The sequence below is a fragment of the Motacilla alba genome, chromosome 1A, assembly GCF_015832195.1.
Source record: "Motacilla alba alba isolate MOTALB_02 chromosome 1A, Motacilla_alba_V1.0_pri, whole genome shotgun sequence".
Classification (NCBI taxonomy): domain Eukaryota; kingdom Metazoa; phylum Chordata; class Aves; order Passeriformes; family Motacillidae; genus Motacilla; species Motacilla alba.
Window position 1 is genome coordinate 44429571 of NC_052031.1, and position 13855 is coordinate 44443425.

The following is a 13855-nucleotide window of genomic DNA, read 5'->3' on the forward strand; positions in this document are numbered from 1 at the left end:
TGTTGTACCAGATGTGGGTGTGGAACTTTGTTTTTATGAAGTTTGAAAGAACATCCCAAGTATGTGATTGCACAGTCCATTCTGCCCAAGACAACCTTCATAAATAATGTTTATACAGGGATTTGGGAAGGCTGTCTGGGAAGGAGCACAGGCATTCCTTAAATGCAGGGTGCAGGCAGAATGGTGACTCTCAGCTCTGCACAGGCATGGTGCAAAACCTGAGTCCACTGTGCTGCAGTGTATGCTGGGGATCCCTTGGTCCCAGGCAGCCAAAAGCAGAGGTGAGCGGGAAGCAGGGCCCAGAATCTCTTCTCTGAACGCCCAAGGCATTGCCTTGGGCATTTGGCCACCTGCTAGGTTGCCAGCAGGCATGAGCCCTCTCCTCAGGGCAAATTTAACGTGGCAGGTGTCAGACGCTCAAAGGCAGTCCCACACTGGTGCTTTGGCTGTCCCTTGCAGCATAGCCAACAGCCTGGGGAGGCTTTCAGCTTGTGCTGAATGCCCCTCAGCCAGATCAGTACTGCCATGTCACCACTGCACCATGAGGTGAAATCCATGCCCTGACTCTTCCCTTGCAAAATAAAGTCTGTGCCAGAGGTCGGTGTTGTGACACAGAGCACACTCACTCGTGATCCCATCTGTGGGGACAGGGCCCCTGGCAGACAGGCAGAGACCTGGGGAGCCATGGGAGTGAGAGTCTTGGTGCTGTTGCCTCAGCACTGGTTCACATGCACTAGTCCTACACCTCCTCTTCCCCCCTTTCTGGCCCCTGTGTCACCTGTCCTACTTACTTCCAAATTAAGTTTTTTGCTTTACATTTTCATCATCACACACATGACAAGAAAATTGATTGCTACAACCATATGTGAAGCCTCAGTTTATTGATTGTGGGTGTGAGGCCATAGCTCTTGGAAAGCTGTATTAAATGTAGTCCATCACCAGAATCTAACATATTTGTTCTGGAGCAGTGATCTCCACAGCACATTCCTATGCACACAGCTTTCCTGATTTGTGAAGCACCTGCTATAAAAATGCTCCTGTTATACAAGAGCCTATACCTCACATATGTCCTGCAGAAGAGAATAACTAAGAGTAAAGATAATCTTGCTTCTGGTAAAAGGAAAGGGATCATAGCAGTTACCCAAAGGGGGAGGGAAAAAAGTTAAGAATATCAATCATAGGCTGTTTGGTATCATTGGCACAGATGGAGAGAAAACAAACGAAATGTTGACAAAACAAATACTGGTTTCATCAGGAGTCTGAATGATTTGTATTCAGAAGTTCATGAAATTCAGTCAACACCACACTATCACGACAAAGGTGTCTTTTACACATGAGGAAAGCAGCGAGACTTTTCTTTACTATCTATTTGTGCTTCTGAGCTAGACAGTGAGGTCCTCTAGGTCGCCTGGAGAAACCACATTGAGTGTGAGTAGAACGGCCATGCTCAGGTAAGGTTATGGAAAGGATCTGCTCTCTTCCAGAGGATCACAACTCTTAGAGCTCATTCTGATGCCTGTGGTCATGACTATCATCTGCACTCATTCTCAGAGATCCCAGGGAGAAAGCTGTAGGTGAAATGGGTCTTGATTCAGGGATGTGTTCCCTCCTGTACTTTTCAATATAAGGTTTAGCCACTTCCCACACCTGCGGAACAAGAATGTGAAACAGCAGAGTCAGAAGAAAAGGTCAGCTAAGACATCAATGCATGAGTTCAGGAAACCCTGAAGACAAGTTATTGGGTGGGATATGCTGTATGGGAGGAGCAAAACCAGAGAGGCACATAGAGCAAGGTTTAGGGAAGAACATGTGGAGGGAGTTGACAAGGGATGGGAAAGGATACAGCTCCAATGGGACAAGGTGAAAGGATTCAAGGCAAAAATACTTTGTCTTGCTTTATTACCAGGCTAATGCACTGTGTGCAATAGTTGGGAGAGAGTCACTGCCACTTGGTACAAAAGTACTTGGCCATGAAAAGGATTGGGCAGCAAAAACAGCAGATGGCATGGACAAAGAAAAAGGGCTCTAGACAATCCTACAGAGAAGCCAAAAGCCAGCACTTGCCTTCTGTTCCACGAGCAGCTTGTGAGCTGCTTCAATGTCTGGGGCCATGAAGCGATCCTTTATCCAGGGCCTGTAACGAGACATTGGGCAAACATTAACCCCCACTGCCAGCAGCTGCTCTCCAGGCAGGCAACCTCTGGGGAAAGTGTTTGTCTGCTCTTACCTCACCACGGAGCGCACAAGGTCGTAGACCTTCTCCAATGGGGTTGTCGTTCTCAGAGGGCGGAGGAATTCAATGCCCTGGCAGGCGGCGAGCAGCTCGATGGCCAGAACTAGGAAACCAGAGCAGCCAAAGGGATGTTTGGCAGGTACAGCTCAAGGTGAGGTTTCCTGTCTAAAGCTATCCCTGGCCTTTGTTCTCACTCATATGATATGGTTCAGGCAATGTGAAAAACCAGTGGATCCACACCCCCCAGAGAGCTAGCCCAGTGGCAGGATCATTTCATGGATGATGCTGGGGGCAGTAGCCAGCCCCAGCAAGCAGATTCTGGGTGCTGTTGTACAGACCTTTCAAGTGTACCAGGAACTCCTGGTCACCAGAGTCTTAAATCCCTAGGAATCTCTTCCAGGGTAACTTGAATACTCAAATTAATGTTCATCATAAATCACAAATCTCCTTTAGCACTGAGAAAAGAGGAGCCTGAGCTAAAAATGAAAGTTATCCCTCTGAAGCTTGCCAGAGCCCACATGAAAACACCAGGAAAATGACAGCATTTTGGAAGAGTCCTCTGTCTGGAAAAGTTCGCATTGTCTCTGCCTATCTCACACCTGATCATTATTGGTCTTAGCTCCTCATTTTCATGATTCAAGGTCTGTCTTGAAATCAGAATTTTAATTTTACCTTGTTCCACATGTTCAATAACTCTCAAAGCTTTTCTTGCAGCCCATCCTCCCATGGACACGTGATCCTCTGTAGCAGCACTGGTTGAGAGAGAATCCACAGAAGAGGGGTGGCACAAGGCTTTGTTCTCAGACACTGCAAAAACCCAGCACAATGAATGAAGGACAGAATAGACATGAGACAGCAGAAGCAAGGGACAACATGGAGATAAGAGCCTGCCCAACACCTTGGGTCCAACTACTGCTCCTCTTTTGAGGATGCATCAGTATTTTATCTGGACTGAGTAATTTGTAATAACCACCTTGAAAAACTACCATTGCCTCTGAAAACACTAACCAACAGCAGTCTTTAGAGGCAAATATTAACCAAATACGGAATGACGGCTCACTCTTCACTCCCTTATCTCCAGTTTGACTTGCTGTGGCTCCAAGGCCTGGAGGAAACTGAAGCAGAAGAGCAGACAGCATAACTGAAACACAAGCCTGGTTCTGCCTGTTACTCTAGGGCAACTCTCTGTAAAGAGCATTGACTCCCACTGGTTTTGGTCGTGAAGATCACCCTTCCCCTGCTTTCAAGAATACAGCTAGAGATCAGCATCTGGTCTGCTCATTGCAGCTGAGGCACTTTCAGAACTTCCTCTAGAAAGATAGGGGAATGCAATACAAACCCTCTCCTTCCCTCACCTCACTACAAGGCTGCCCCTGTCCCTGAGGGTGACACACTCCAGCTTTGAAAGCCAGCTACAAGGTCTGGAGTAAATTCCCATGCTGTATCCAAAAGCAACAGGCAAATGGTTGCAGGAGAGGCCTTAGGCACCATTCAATGACAATTTGAGGTTGAGAACTGCTCTTTAAAAGAGAAGAAATGAAGTTTGCATTCACAGCACTCTGGCTGCACTCAGCCTTTTCTTTCTGAAGCCCAGCGGGATGCTGTGTAACGCTCTCGCCAAATTAGCGGCTTCAAACAAGCAGCAGGAGCAACAGAGAGGTGGTGACACCAATAGCAAATAGGCTGGAATGACAGTCTAGGACCAGAGCCCAGCTGGCACATTCAGGCAGGTGATGGCAGATGCCAGAGAGGCTGCATGTGAACACTGCAAACAGCTCAGCCTGGCACGCACAGAACTGCTGGAGCAGGGGCAGACAGACACATCCAGTGGTGTTGCAAAATATCTGCAATTTTTTTTCAGATTTATCTCTTAACCCTGGGAGGGAAAAACATTAGCTGGTACACAAACAACCCAGAAACTGGCAGAGTTATTTGAAAAATATTGGTAATTTAAAAAGAAGTTAAAAAAATAAAAGGAACTCAAACTTCAGAAAAAAATTCAGATAAAATCCTGGTTGTTTTGGTCAGGATGAGATGATTTTGACCCACGGACTTCTAGTGTCAGCAGAGGCAGGGCTGTAATTTCATTTCCCACAGGAGAAATCACAAACACCCCAGAATCTGTCACTCCAGATTGCAGAAGTGTGCAGTGAAGCCATGCAACCAGCAGAAACCTGGAGCCATCCTAAATTCCCCCCAGCCAAGGGTAAAGCTTCCAGCCCTTAAACAAGGGGATGAGCATTCAGGCTCCTCTTCCAGACCCACTTCCCAAACCAGCCTCTAGGCAGGGTTTAGCCCACTGATTTAGTCAATTATTTTGTTTTTCTTCAGAACGTTTATCTACACATTTAATTGATATCCTCTGTTCCTGTGTTTGTTTGTAACTTTTAAAATTTACTCTCTTCTTATACTATGTTTATCTTTATATTGGCTCATGCTTCCCTGAACCTATGAACTGCAGCATGCCAGCAGCCAACAGGCTTCTTGTTGCCTTAGCCATGAGTACTAGAGGAAATACTGAAGTGATGTTTAAGTTCAGTGTGCTCTCCCAATAGCCAGCCCTGCAAACTCCGGTGTTCTGAGGACTGTGGGATCTGATACTCATGTGCCAAATGGAGACAGCCAGTACTGAGGGCAGCAGGCTGCCTTTGAGACAAGCCTTCCCACCAAAGTCCACTCAGAGTTTGCATGCTCAGAGCACTGAACATGCCCGAGGGTTGGTGCAGAGTGAGGAAGCCTGAACTGAAATAATTGCAGCTACACCCAATGCTCACACTTTACAAGACAGCACAGAGCACATGGAGAGGAGACAGAAAACGGGAGCCAGATACCTTTGTATCTACTATTAGATTGCATCTGTCTTGAAAAAAATCAGTTTTTCTAGCTTGCTCTCTCTATGGTATTGCTGAAGCACTCACCCAGGGCAGCTGCTGTGCAGTGTGCAATCATGAAGCCAGAGTTCAGACCTCCTTCAGTGACTAAAAATGCAGGCAGTTCACTGAGTGAGGGGTTGCAGAGCCTCTCAATTCTTCTTTCACTAATTGCAGCGAGTTCATGCACACCAATTGCTAAATAGTCCAGAGCCTACAAAAAAACATCTTCTTAAACCCATGAAAAAAATGAACCAGAAAAAGTTTTTTTTCCTTTCTTCAAATGCTGAATTACCTTTGCAGGATATTCACCATGAAAATTTCCTCCAGAAATGGTCTCTTCTCTTTCAGCAAACACCATCTTTAAGGAGAAGTTAAGGCCCACATGAGTGAAGTACAGTTTACATGAGTGATATCTGCTGGTAATCAGAATATCTTAACTGAAGGAGTGTTTGTGCCAATGGGCTTTTATTTGCAAGCACATTATATTGCATCCACACTTCCACTTTTCAGGAAATGAAGACACAATCTCAGTTCTTCAAATTTGTAGGTACAATTTTGACATGTATTTTTTAAAAATAAACTTCATAAAGGGAAATCTTTGATCAAGGGTGCAAAAAACCCCAGCTGTTCATATCCTAGCATAGATTTTCAGTTTCTTGATAGATTGTCTCCATGACAGTTACAATTTTGGCACTTATTTTTTCCAAATTAGAATTGGACTACTTCAAATTAGAAGAATTGGATGAGATTCTAATTAAAGGTAAAGAGATGTTTAGAAGATTGGAAGCAATAATGCTTATCTGCTATGTACAGCATCATTACAGTGCTGACAGAAATTCTTCAATGCAGTCATAGGGAAAGGAAGAGAGGTTGCTGTTGCAAACAATGGCAGTTATTGACCAAAGCGAGCTATGACTTTTTTGCCTCCAGTGTGAGTAACTATACAGAAGAAAAGAATAAAAAAGGCCAAGCAGAATTTTATATAGTAATAAAGTAATCAAAAAGATACAGGGTTGTCCGTGGCACTGTTGATTTCCGTCGTTATTATGTCCTTCACAAAAGCAATTGTATCATTTACAATTCCATGGACCTAGAACAAAAGACATTAGTGCCCGAGCTTAGTATCTGCACTTAGTTCACCTTCAGGATGCTAACTGAGCTGCAGGGACCCTCTTTCCCACTATCTCACTCAATTTTCACACATGGAAGACAGTCTTGGATTTGCTTTTAACATCAGGAGCATCACTGCCAATCCTAGGCACTTCAAAGATGGTATTTACTATTATTATGGCAGTTTTGCCAAAAGAGTAATCTGAATATGACATTCTTTACTTATTTGGGTTGCTTTACCTAAATGGAAGGTATTTATTCAGTGGCGAAGAAGTAGCCTTACAAAGACTGACAGAAAACAGAACCTCTCATTAGTTAATTAACTTTCATTAATTCCACTGATTTAATAGCTTTGCTCCTGTTAAAATGCATAGGGTTGAGCCCTTCCAGTATATCTGAGATACTACATTCTGCTGGCTTCTGGAAGCACACAGTTCATGTTATTAACACCAATGCAGAAGAAAATCCCTACAAAATCTGCAAGCATGGAAACCAGCACTTTCCCTCTGCTTCTGACGTCTGGCCTCTTCCAGATCTGGACACAGCTTTGTTAGATGCTGCCTGATGTGTACACACATGTGATCATCAAATTGCACGTCTCCATTAACACTACTGTGAAGTGAAGAAGAAGCAAAATAAAGCCACTTCCTCTAACAGTGTCAGACAGCACCTAACTGACTGTATTTCTGAGGTGGAAATTTCACCATCATTTATCTATTGTTGCGGAAGGATCTAAAAGTCAGTCTTTACCTGAGGGCAGCAGCGCATTGTGTACGCATCCTGAACTCGGTCACAGAATCGATGGCTCTCTAGAAGACACAAGGAGGGCAAAACACAGATATTGCTTACACAAAAACATTGTGTCCTGTTGAAGGACCCAGCCTGTCCTGGTAACCTGAGAGGGTGAAGGTAAAGACTGTTCACCTGCTATTTCTGATGGATGATGGTCAGAATCTAGAAGGGACCTGAATCGAAAGGCCACTTCAGCCTGCCCTCGATGCGGGCGCACTGCATGGATATCTAGTAAGACAAGTCAGACTGTCAGCCTGCGCCTCTCTTGTCAGGAGCTGTTTAGCAAACAGACAAGAAGGGCCCAGTACCCACCAGTGTCAAAGGCCCTTGTTGTACCCTTCAGGACTTCCAGTGTAAGGGCAGCGATGATGTCAGCTTGCCTCGCTATAGCTCCAGCTCTTTCCACCGCCTCACATCCCAGTGAGGTGATCATTTGTGTCCCGTTGATGAGAGCTAGACCCTTCAAAGGGACAGCAGATGTTAAGTGAATTCACTGCAGCTATTCCACATGCTGTGACAATTCCCCATGTCTGTGACAATTCTCCTTCTCATGTGAAGGAGTTAAAGATCTTTGCCTAGATTTTTGGACCATCCTGAAATCATAAAATGCACAGCTTGACTGAGCATCTTTGTTAATAAAGTGTAAATGACCCCATTAAGTCTCTGCAGACACCCTTGGAGCACCAGTAGTTCCATGCAAGTCAGATACCTGCTTCAATTCAGTCACCTGACCTCCTGTTCTGGCCAAAGGGCAGATAGGTACCTTGAAGGTGTTTATTAGACAGCTGTTTCAGGATGGTATAAAGTGCTTTTTAAAGAGACCTGTCTGTTTCCACTGACCACAGAACCACTCTGAACACCAAGCTTGGGTCTGACATTTCAAGCCAAGTAGGGTGACACTACTTGACCACTTGACCACTTAGAGTGGTAAATCCCACTCCTGGTAACACTTCATCATTATCTTTCTAAAGTTTGATTTAAAATTATTATTAATTCATGTAATGCTTTTATTCTATGTATAAAGCAAGTAGTGATTCACTATGCTCTTTTTCATCATCTGACATCATTATTACCTCTTTTGGTTTCAAGGTAATTGGTTTCAGTCCATGGGCTTCCAGGACCTGTGAAGGAGTTAAATGCCAAGGCAGTTAATGAAAAATACTTTTCAGTCACTAAAGTCACAGAATTAAGTCACTAAAACTTAAATGTTTCAATGAACAGAAATATTAACAAATTTCTTAAGTGATGGAAGAAAAAAGAGCTTTATATCACAAACATATCACGTATTTTTTTCTGCTGGGCTAAATAAAGGGCTTCCAAACTAGCACCTCACTTCCTAGTGCCAATACAAGAAGGTAGCAGGAGCACTGAAGCAAGATATATGTCACTGTCACAGCCCATTAACATCTACCATGTTCTAGATGATGGGAAAGGGCAATAGGAAAGAAGGCTGGAAACCTCTTGGGAAGGTAGTTCTGCCTACACCCTGCCTCATAGCATTTTGGCTTGGCATAAATTATTCCTTTTTAAAAGATCCCTAATCCTTTCTATAGAAAATCTCTAGTGCCAGGAGCAGTCCTATTCAGTTTATTCTGTACATGTCTATTCTATAGGGCAATTGCTCTTGCAGGAAATGGAGAAACAGCATAACCTATTTCTCATTTAATCCTCTCACCCTGTCCAATTGAAGAGGTAATGCATCTCAGAAGTGTACAGCTATAACTTCTGGTCTTGAAGGTCCAGGACACACTGGTCTGCTTCCTCCTTACTCCTCTCCCTGTGTAGTCCTCAATCTTTCTCCAGTCTATCATGATGTACATCTATCAATCCATCAATGAGTCTGGTATTCAAATATTCATGGATAGGAGTTACAGGTTTAGCAGAACAAACTACCATGAAAGACTTTGGAGGGGCTGGACTTGGAGATAGTTAACACAAGATCAATCTGCTGGTGTGTTGGTGGCAAAATAACAATGGATTAAAAACTAATTTCATTGTAACATTTCCATCTTGTGAAAGAGAATGATATAAAGGCTCCTTGTAACCCTAATTCATTTATCAAAAATGAAATATCCAAACCTGTGTATTTACTTAAAGACATTATAAAATCAGTAGAAATTTTACTGCAAAGATCTTGCCTCCAGTAAATCTCCAGGTACTCTCAACATTTGAGAGGTGATGTTGGATTTTTTAGAAAAGTATTGATGCTCCTGGAACTGAAGATACAGTAATAGTTCTTTCATAGTTGGTATCATATCCTCTCCATTTCTCCAGTTCATAAATGATGCCACTGTGGTATCTTGTATAGCAGTGCTGTGGCATGATATTTCTTTAGGGCTCTATCCTGCTGCTAATATCCTGCTGCTTATTTATGTCTGCTCCAGTGACATGTGGGTCAGTTCTTGCATGCTCCATGGATCCACCTTCCTCAAATTAGAGGAGAGTAGCTAAAGGCAACCTAGTCCCAATTCAAACTGGTGGAGAAAATCCAGAGACTTGTACATGTTACTGATCTGAGCAAAAGCTCTCTTTCTCACAAAGCTACATGCAATTTGAAAAATGAGTCAGCAAGCTAAAAGAAATAAACTATCAGGTGCACAAATCTTACATATTTAGCATCAGCCCAGCCACTCTTCGGGGACCACATCTTTCCCTCTCCAATTAATCCCAGAGCAAGATGAGAGAGAGGGGCCAAGTCTCCGCTGGCTCCAACTGTCCCTTTCTCTGGGATATAAGGAAGGCAGGATGCTAGGAAGAAAACAAAAATCACTCCTTTTAGAGCCTTCCCTTTATTCCCAAGGATAAACTCCTTGGAAAACAGAGAAGCCAGCTCATAAGTGTGGCCACAGTAACAGACTACAATCATGGACAATGGCACCAACAGGACTACTCTTGTTGCAGCTTTAGTCCTGATCTCACAACTACCAAGTTGAAAGACCAGCATCTGCATCTCGACCCAGTGAGCTACACCCTTTAACAAAATAGTTAAAAGGGAAAAAAAGGGAAAGGAAGATTTTCTTTAAACATCTTTTTACCATTAAATACTTCAATAACTTGCTCGAGGGTTTCTAGGGATATTCCACTGTATCCTTTGGCTAGGACATTGATTCTCAGTGCCAACAGCATGCGAGTTCTCTCTGGGGTCAAAGGTTTCCCCACACCTGAAACAATAACAGAGCCCTCTCGGTTACTCACTCACTACCAACAAGTGCAGAAAAGGGAAACACCAAGCAATCTCTCATTACCTGCAGAATGTGAACGAACCAAGTTCACTTGAAGCTCTCTACAGAAAGAAAGAAAATATGTTAAACCTCAAAAAAAAGTCTCATCAGTTTTTATTTTGGACAAAACAGATGGAATTTCTGAAGCAGCTCTCTCATTTAACCCCAGCTACAGGGTCAAACTGCTCCCTCTTCTTCCTTTCCTGAAAAGAAAGGACGGAGAAGGCTGCACACAGAACATACCTCAGATTACTGTTTGGGATGACAGTCCTGGCAAACTTTCCAAAACCCGTGGTGATTCCATAAACAACTGCAAGAAATGTACACTGCTGGTTAAGGAGGGAACCTGATGATGTCTTCTAAACAATTAATAGTTAAAAGCAAAAACATTTACCCGTCTGTTCCTTTACGATCCGTTCAATCACTTCTCGTGATTTTTTGACTTTAATTTCAGCTTCAGGTGTGAGCTAAGACATAAGTAGTTTAACTATTAGTTTATTTGTCATTATTTAGCTGCAGAAAAATAAACATGTAATTTTTAGCTGTATTTGTTCAGAATTTTTACCTTTATCTTGTAGAGTCCCTTTCCTAAATTGACCAAGTCCTCCGTTGTTAAGCTGTTGCCATCTAAAGAAATATACTACACCAAAGAACCACCTTTTAGTTTGTGATATGGATACATACAAAGTTGCTTAATAATTACTATAAACAAAAAATACAGTCACAACTCAGCAATGACAGGAAGCTTCTTCATACTTATTCATAAGACAGGAACCCGGGTAACAAAAACATAATAAACACATTGTAGTTTAGTTTCCTAGACCCAGCCAATCTAATAGCCCCTGCTTTTGTGAATGCTGCACTGGCTGAACTCCCAGCATTTTCTGGTGAGTAGCAGGATTTGTTACTGTTGGGGTAAATTTTACAACAAACATGAGTTGTAAAATCATTGGTGATTCTTACTTGTTCTGGTTCTCGGTATTTGCTGTATCTGAAAGTTTTGTAAAGGAAAAAGGGCAGACAGGATTTCACAGGCAGTGACTGCTCAATTACAGCTGGCAATGTGTTTTAAGAATGAAGGAACTCTAAAAAATGCAGGCAATCTAGCAAATTATAAATCTGTAACTGTATAAACTTCACAAAGCACTCAAAAAGGATACAAATGAACTCCTTCTGGCTGAGATGGTATGAAATCTGGAGACATTATATCTCCTTCTATAACTAGAAGAAATATGCAGAACAAACACATACAGGATTAAATTGCATTATTCACATAAATTAATTTGTTATTTATTACAATTCACAGCAATAAAAATTCTAATTTCCAGTTATCAGCCCTGAACATACTTGCATGCTTCTGGGAAAATAACAAGGAACTACATATTTATTTAAGGTATTCCAAAGGCTGAGGCAGAACAAGCTTACACTATATATGTCAGCAGATACAGAAGATATATATTGAATCCTGTACCTTTTAACTTTTATGTAGTTCTGTTCCTAAAAATTAAACATTCCTTAATTATTGGGCATTATTCCATAAAAAGTGTAGACAATCTCTCAGGTGCAATTTTAGATGAATCTAGTTAAAGCCCCATTTTGCTGGCTCAGATGACAACACAGTCACTCTAAAATGCAATGCTTAAGGCTTTGCTTACCAACTTCAACAAATTCATTGTCTTCTAGAGCATCCTCCACCGTATCATCAAGATCCAGCAAGCCAAGTCCCTTGCACCTTCGAATGTAAAACTTTACTTCTTCCACTGAGGCAAATCCCCCATTGTCAGGTTTGTTTTTCATGTACCGTCTCACAGCTTCCTTTCCCAGCCACTCAATGGTGTTTGTGGAGCTTAGGCATGGCACTGCCAGCCATTCTCCTCGGACGTGCACTGTGTACCTCGGCATGCTTTCTCTCCAAGAATTGCTCCTTGACCAAGAAGGGCTGCAGCGTGCAGCAGCCTCACATTTACCATGTGATGATGGCCTGAAGAGCTGTGCCTATCTAGAGCCCAGTGTTGCAATCGGATAGAGGCAAAAACCCACCCTCAAAATCCTCACCTTTGTAAATAAACGAGATCAATGTGTTTGGCTGACTTTGTCCAATCAAACCAAACCCAGGGAACACACCCTTTTCACAGAAATGGCACACCCCCCTAGCTATTGCCACAGGAGTTTTATTCCAAAGATCACATTAGGAATATAGAAATGAAAAACCAGGAGCTTAAGCTTATGTACCAGGAATGAATAAATTTGACTAAGATGCAGTGCAACTGTTCTAAAAATGTAAGGGCTTAACAAGAGTTAACAGCCATTCCCTAGCAGCAAATCACACTAACAAAAACCGAGGGACAGGGCTGCAAGAGAGGCACCTTGGGAATATGGGTTGCTCATGGCTGCTAGGACTGAAAGAAGATTGTATTATACTTTTACAGCTCTATCCAGAGCAGGATAAAAGCATGTAGTAGAGGCAGCAAGCCTGCTTTAATCGGTCCCATGCTCAAGCTGAAAACATATTTTTTTATTGTAGGTAAAAAAAAAAGATTAATTTCTACAACCTTTTCCCTTATGCTCTGGGAGATGTTACTAGAACAGGTATCAACAAATACTAGGCCACAGCTGCTCACTGTCAAACCTGGTGCTGCTGTGTCATGCTTCTTTTGCAGGCAGAAGATGCAAAGAGGAAAAGATATGGAGATAGCTGTTGAGATGGTGACAAAATTTAGCAATAATCATGTGCACACAGAATTCGAAAATACCTCTGGTTTTAAAAGCAAAAGGGTAATAACACTCACAGTCCATGCTTCCCACACTAGTGTTCCTAAACAAAGGCACTAATTAATTATTGTAGGGAATGTAATCTTGTTATTCCCTATCTATTGTAGGGAATGTTATCATCGGTTGGAGACACTGTCCCAGCAGAGCTACCTAGCACCATGCTAGAGAAAGCCATGCCTGACACAATTTTCTTTTTTCTGACTCTGACAGCAAGAAACCAGAATTACCTGGCAGCAGGAACTCTAACTGCCAAAGTACTGTATATGATACATGGGCTTTTACAACAAAATGTAAGTTACCCCAAAACTAGTGACATAAGGCATTTATAAGCAAAGGACAGTTTTCATGGCAATCTGATAACTCAAACCAGAGCCTGTTAACATCAGGTATCCCCTCCTCTGACCAGAGCTCATGCTCACATACAGAGCTTGGGGAAGAAGGAGGAGGCAGCGGGATGTTTGGGGTGATGGCATTTGTCTCGCCGAGTAACCCTGCTCTCCTGGAGATAGCTGAACACCTGCCTGCCCATGGGAAGCACTGCATTAATTCCTTGTTTGGCTTTGCTTGTGTGTGCAGCTTTTGCTTTATCTGTTAAACTGTCTTTCTTTATCTCAGCCCATGAGTTTCCTCACTTTTACTCTTCCAATTCGCTCCCCCATCCCATCCCATGGGGGAGAGAGCGAGCAGCTGCGTGGGGATTAGTCACTGCCTGGGTTTAAACCATCAGCTGAAAGCTTATACGGATCAAAACTCAGAAGTAAATCAGCTGACAGGCTCCCCTCTCATTTTAAGTGCTAGACTTAAACCAAGCCTTTTGCCATGATTATACTGCCACTCTCCTCCCCTAAACCAGC

At 42.8% G+C, this 13855-nt stretch overlaps 1 protein-coding gene across 1 annotated transcript; it reads right to left on the minus strand.

The window, feature by feature from the left end:
- Positions 1 to 846: 846 nt before the first annotated feature.
- On the minus strand, positions 847 to 12260 carry HAL (histidine ammonia-lyase). The gene is made up of 20 exons (XM_038155030.1): positions 11885 to 12260; positions 11390 to 11450; positions 11193 to 11220; positions 10795 to 10869; positions 10624 to 10696; positions 10473 to 10539; positions 10254 to 10291; positions 10044 to 10169; positions 9617 to 9756; positions 8082 to 8129; positions 7321 to 7468; positions 7141 to 7236; positions 6967 to 7025; positions 6116 to 6196; positions 5399 to 5464; positions 5152 to 5317; positions 2906 to 3040; positions 2228 to 2336; positions 2065 to 2134; positions 847 to 1647 (listed from the first exon to the last, which is right to left on the minus strand). Exons 1-20 carry the CDS (start codon positions 12129 to 12131, stop codon positions 1498 to 1500), a joined length of 1983 nt encoding a protein of 660 aa, XP_038010958.1. The 5' UTR covers positions 12132 to 12260; the 3' UTR covers positions 847 to 1497.
- Between the last annotated feature and the right edge of the window lie 1595 nt (positions 12261 to 13855).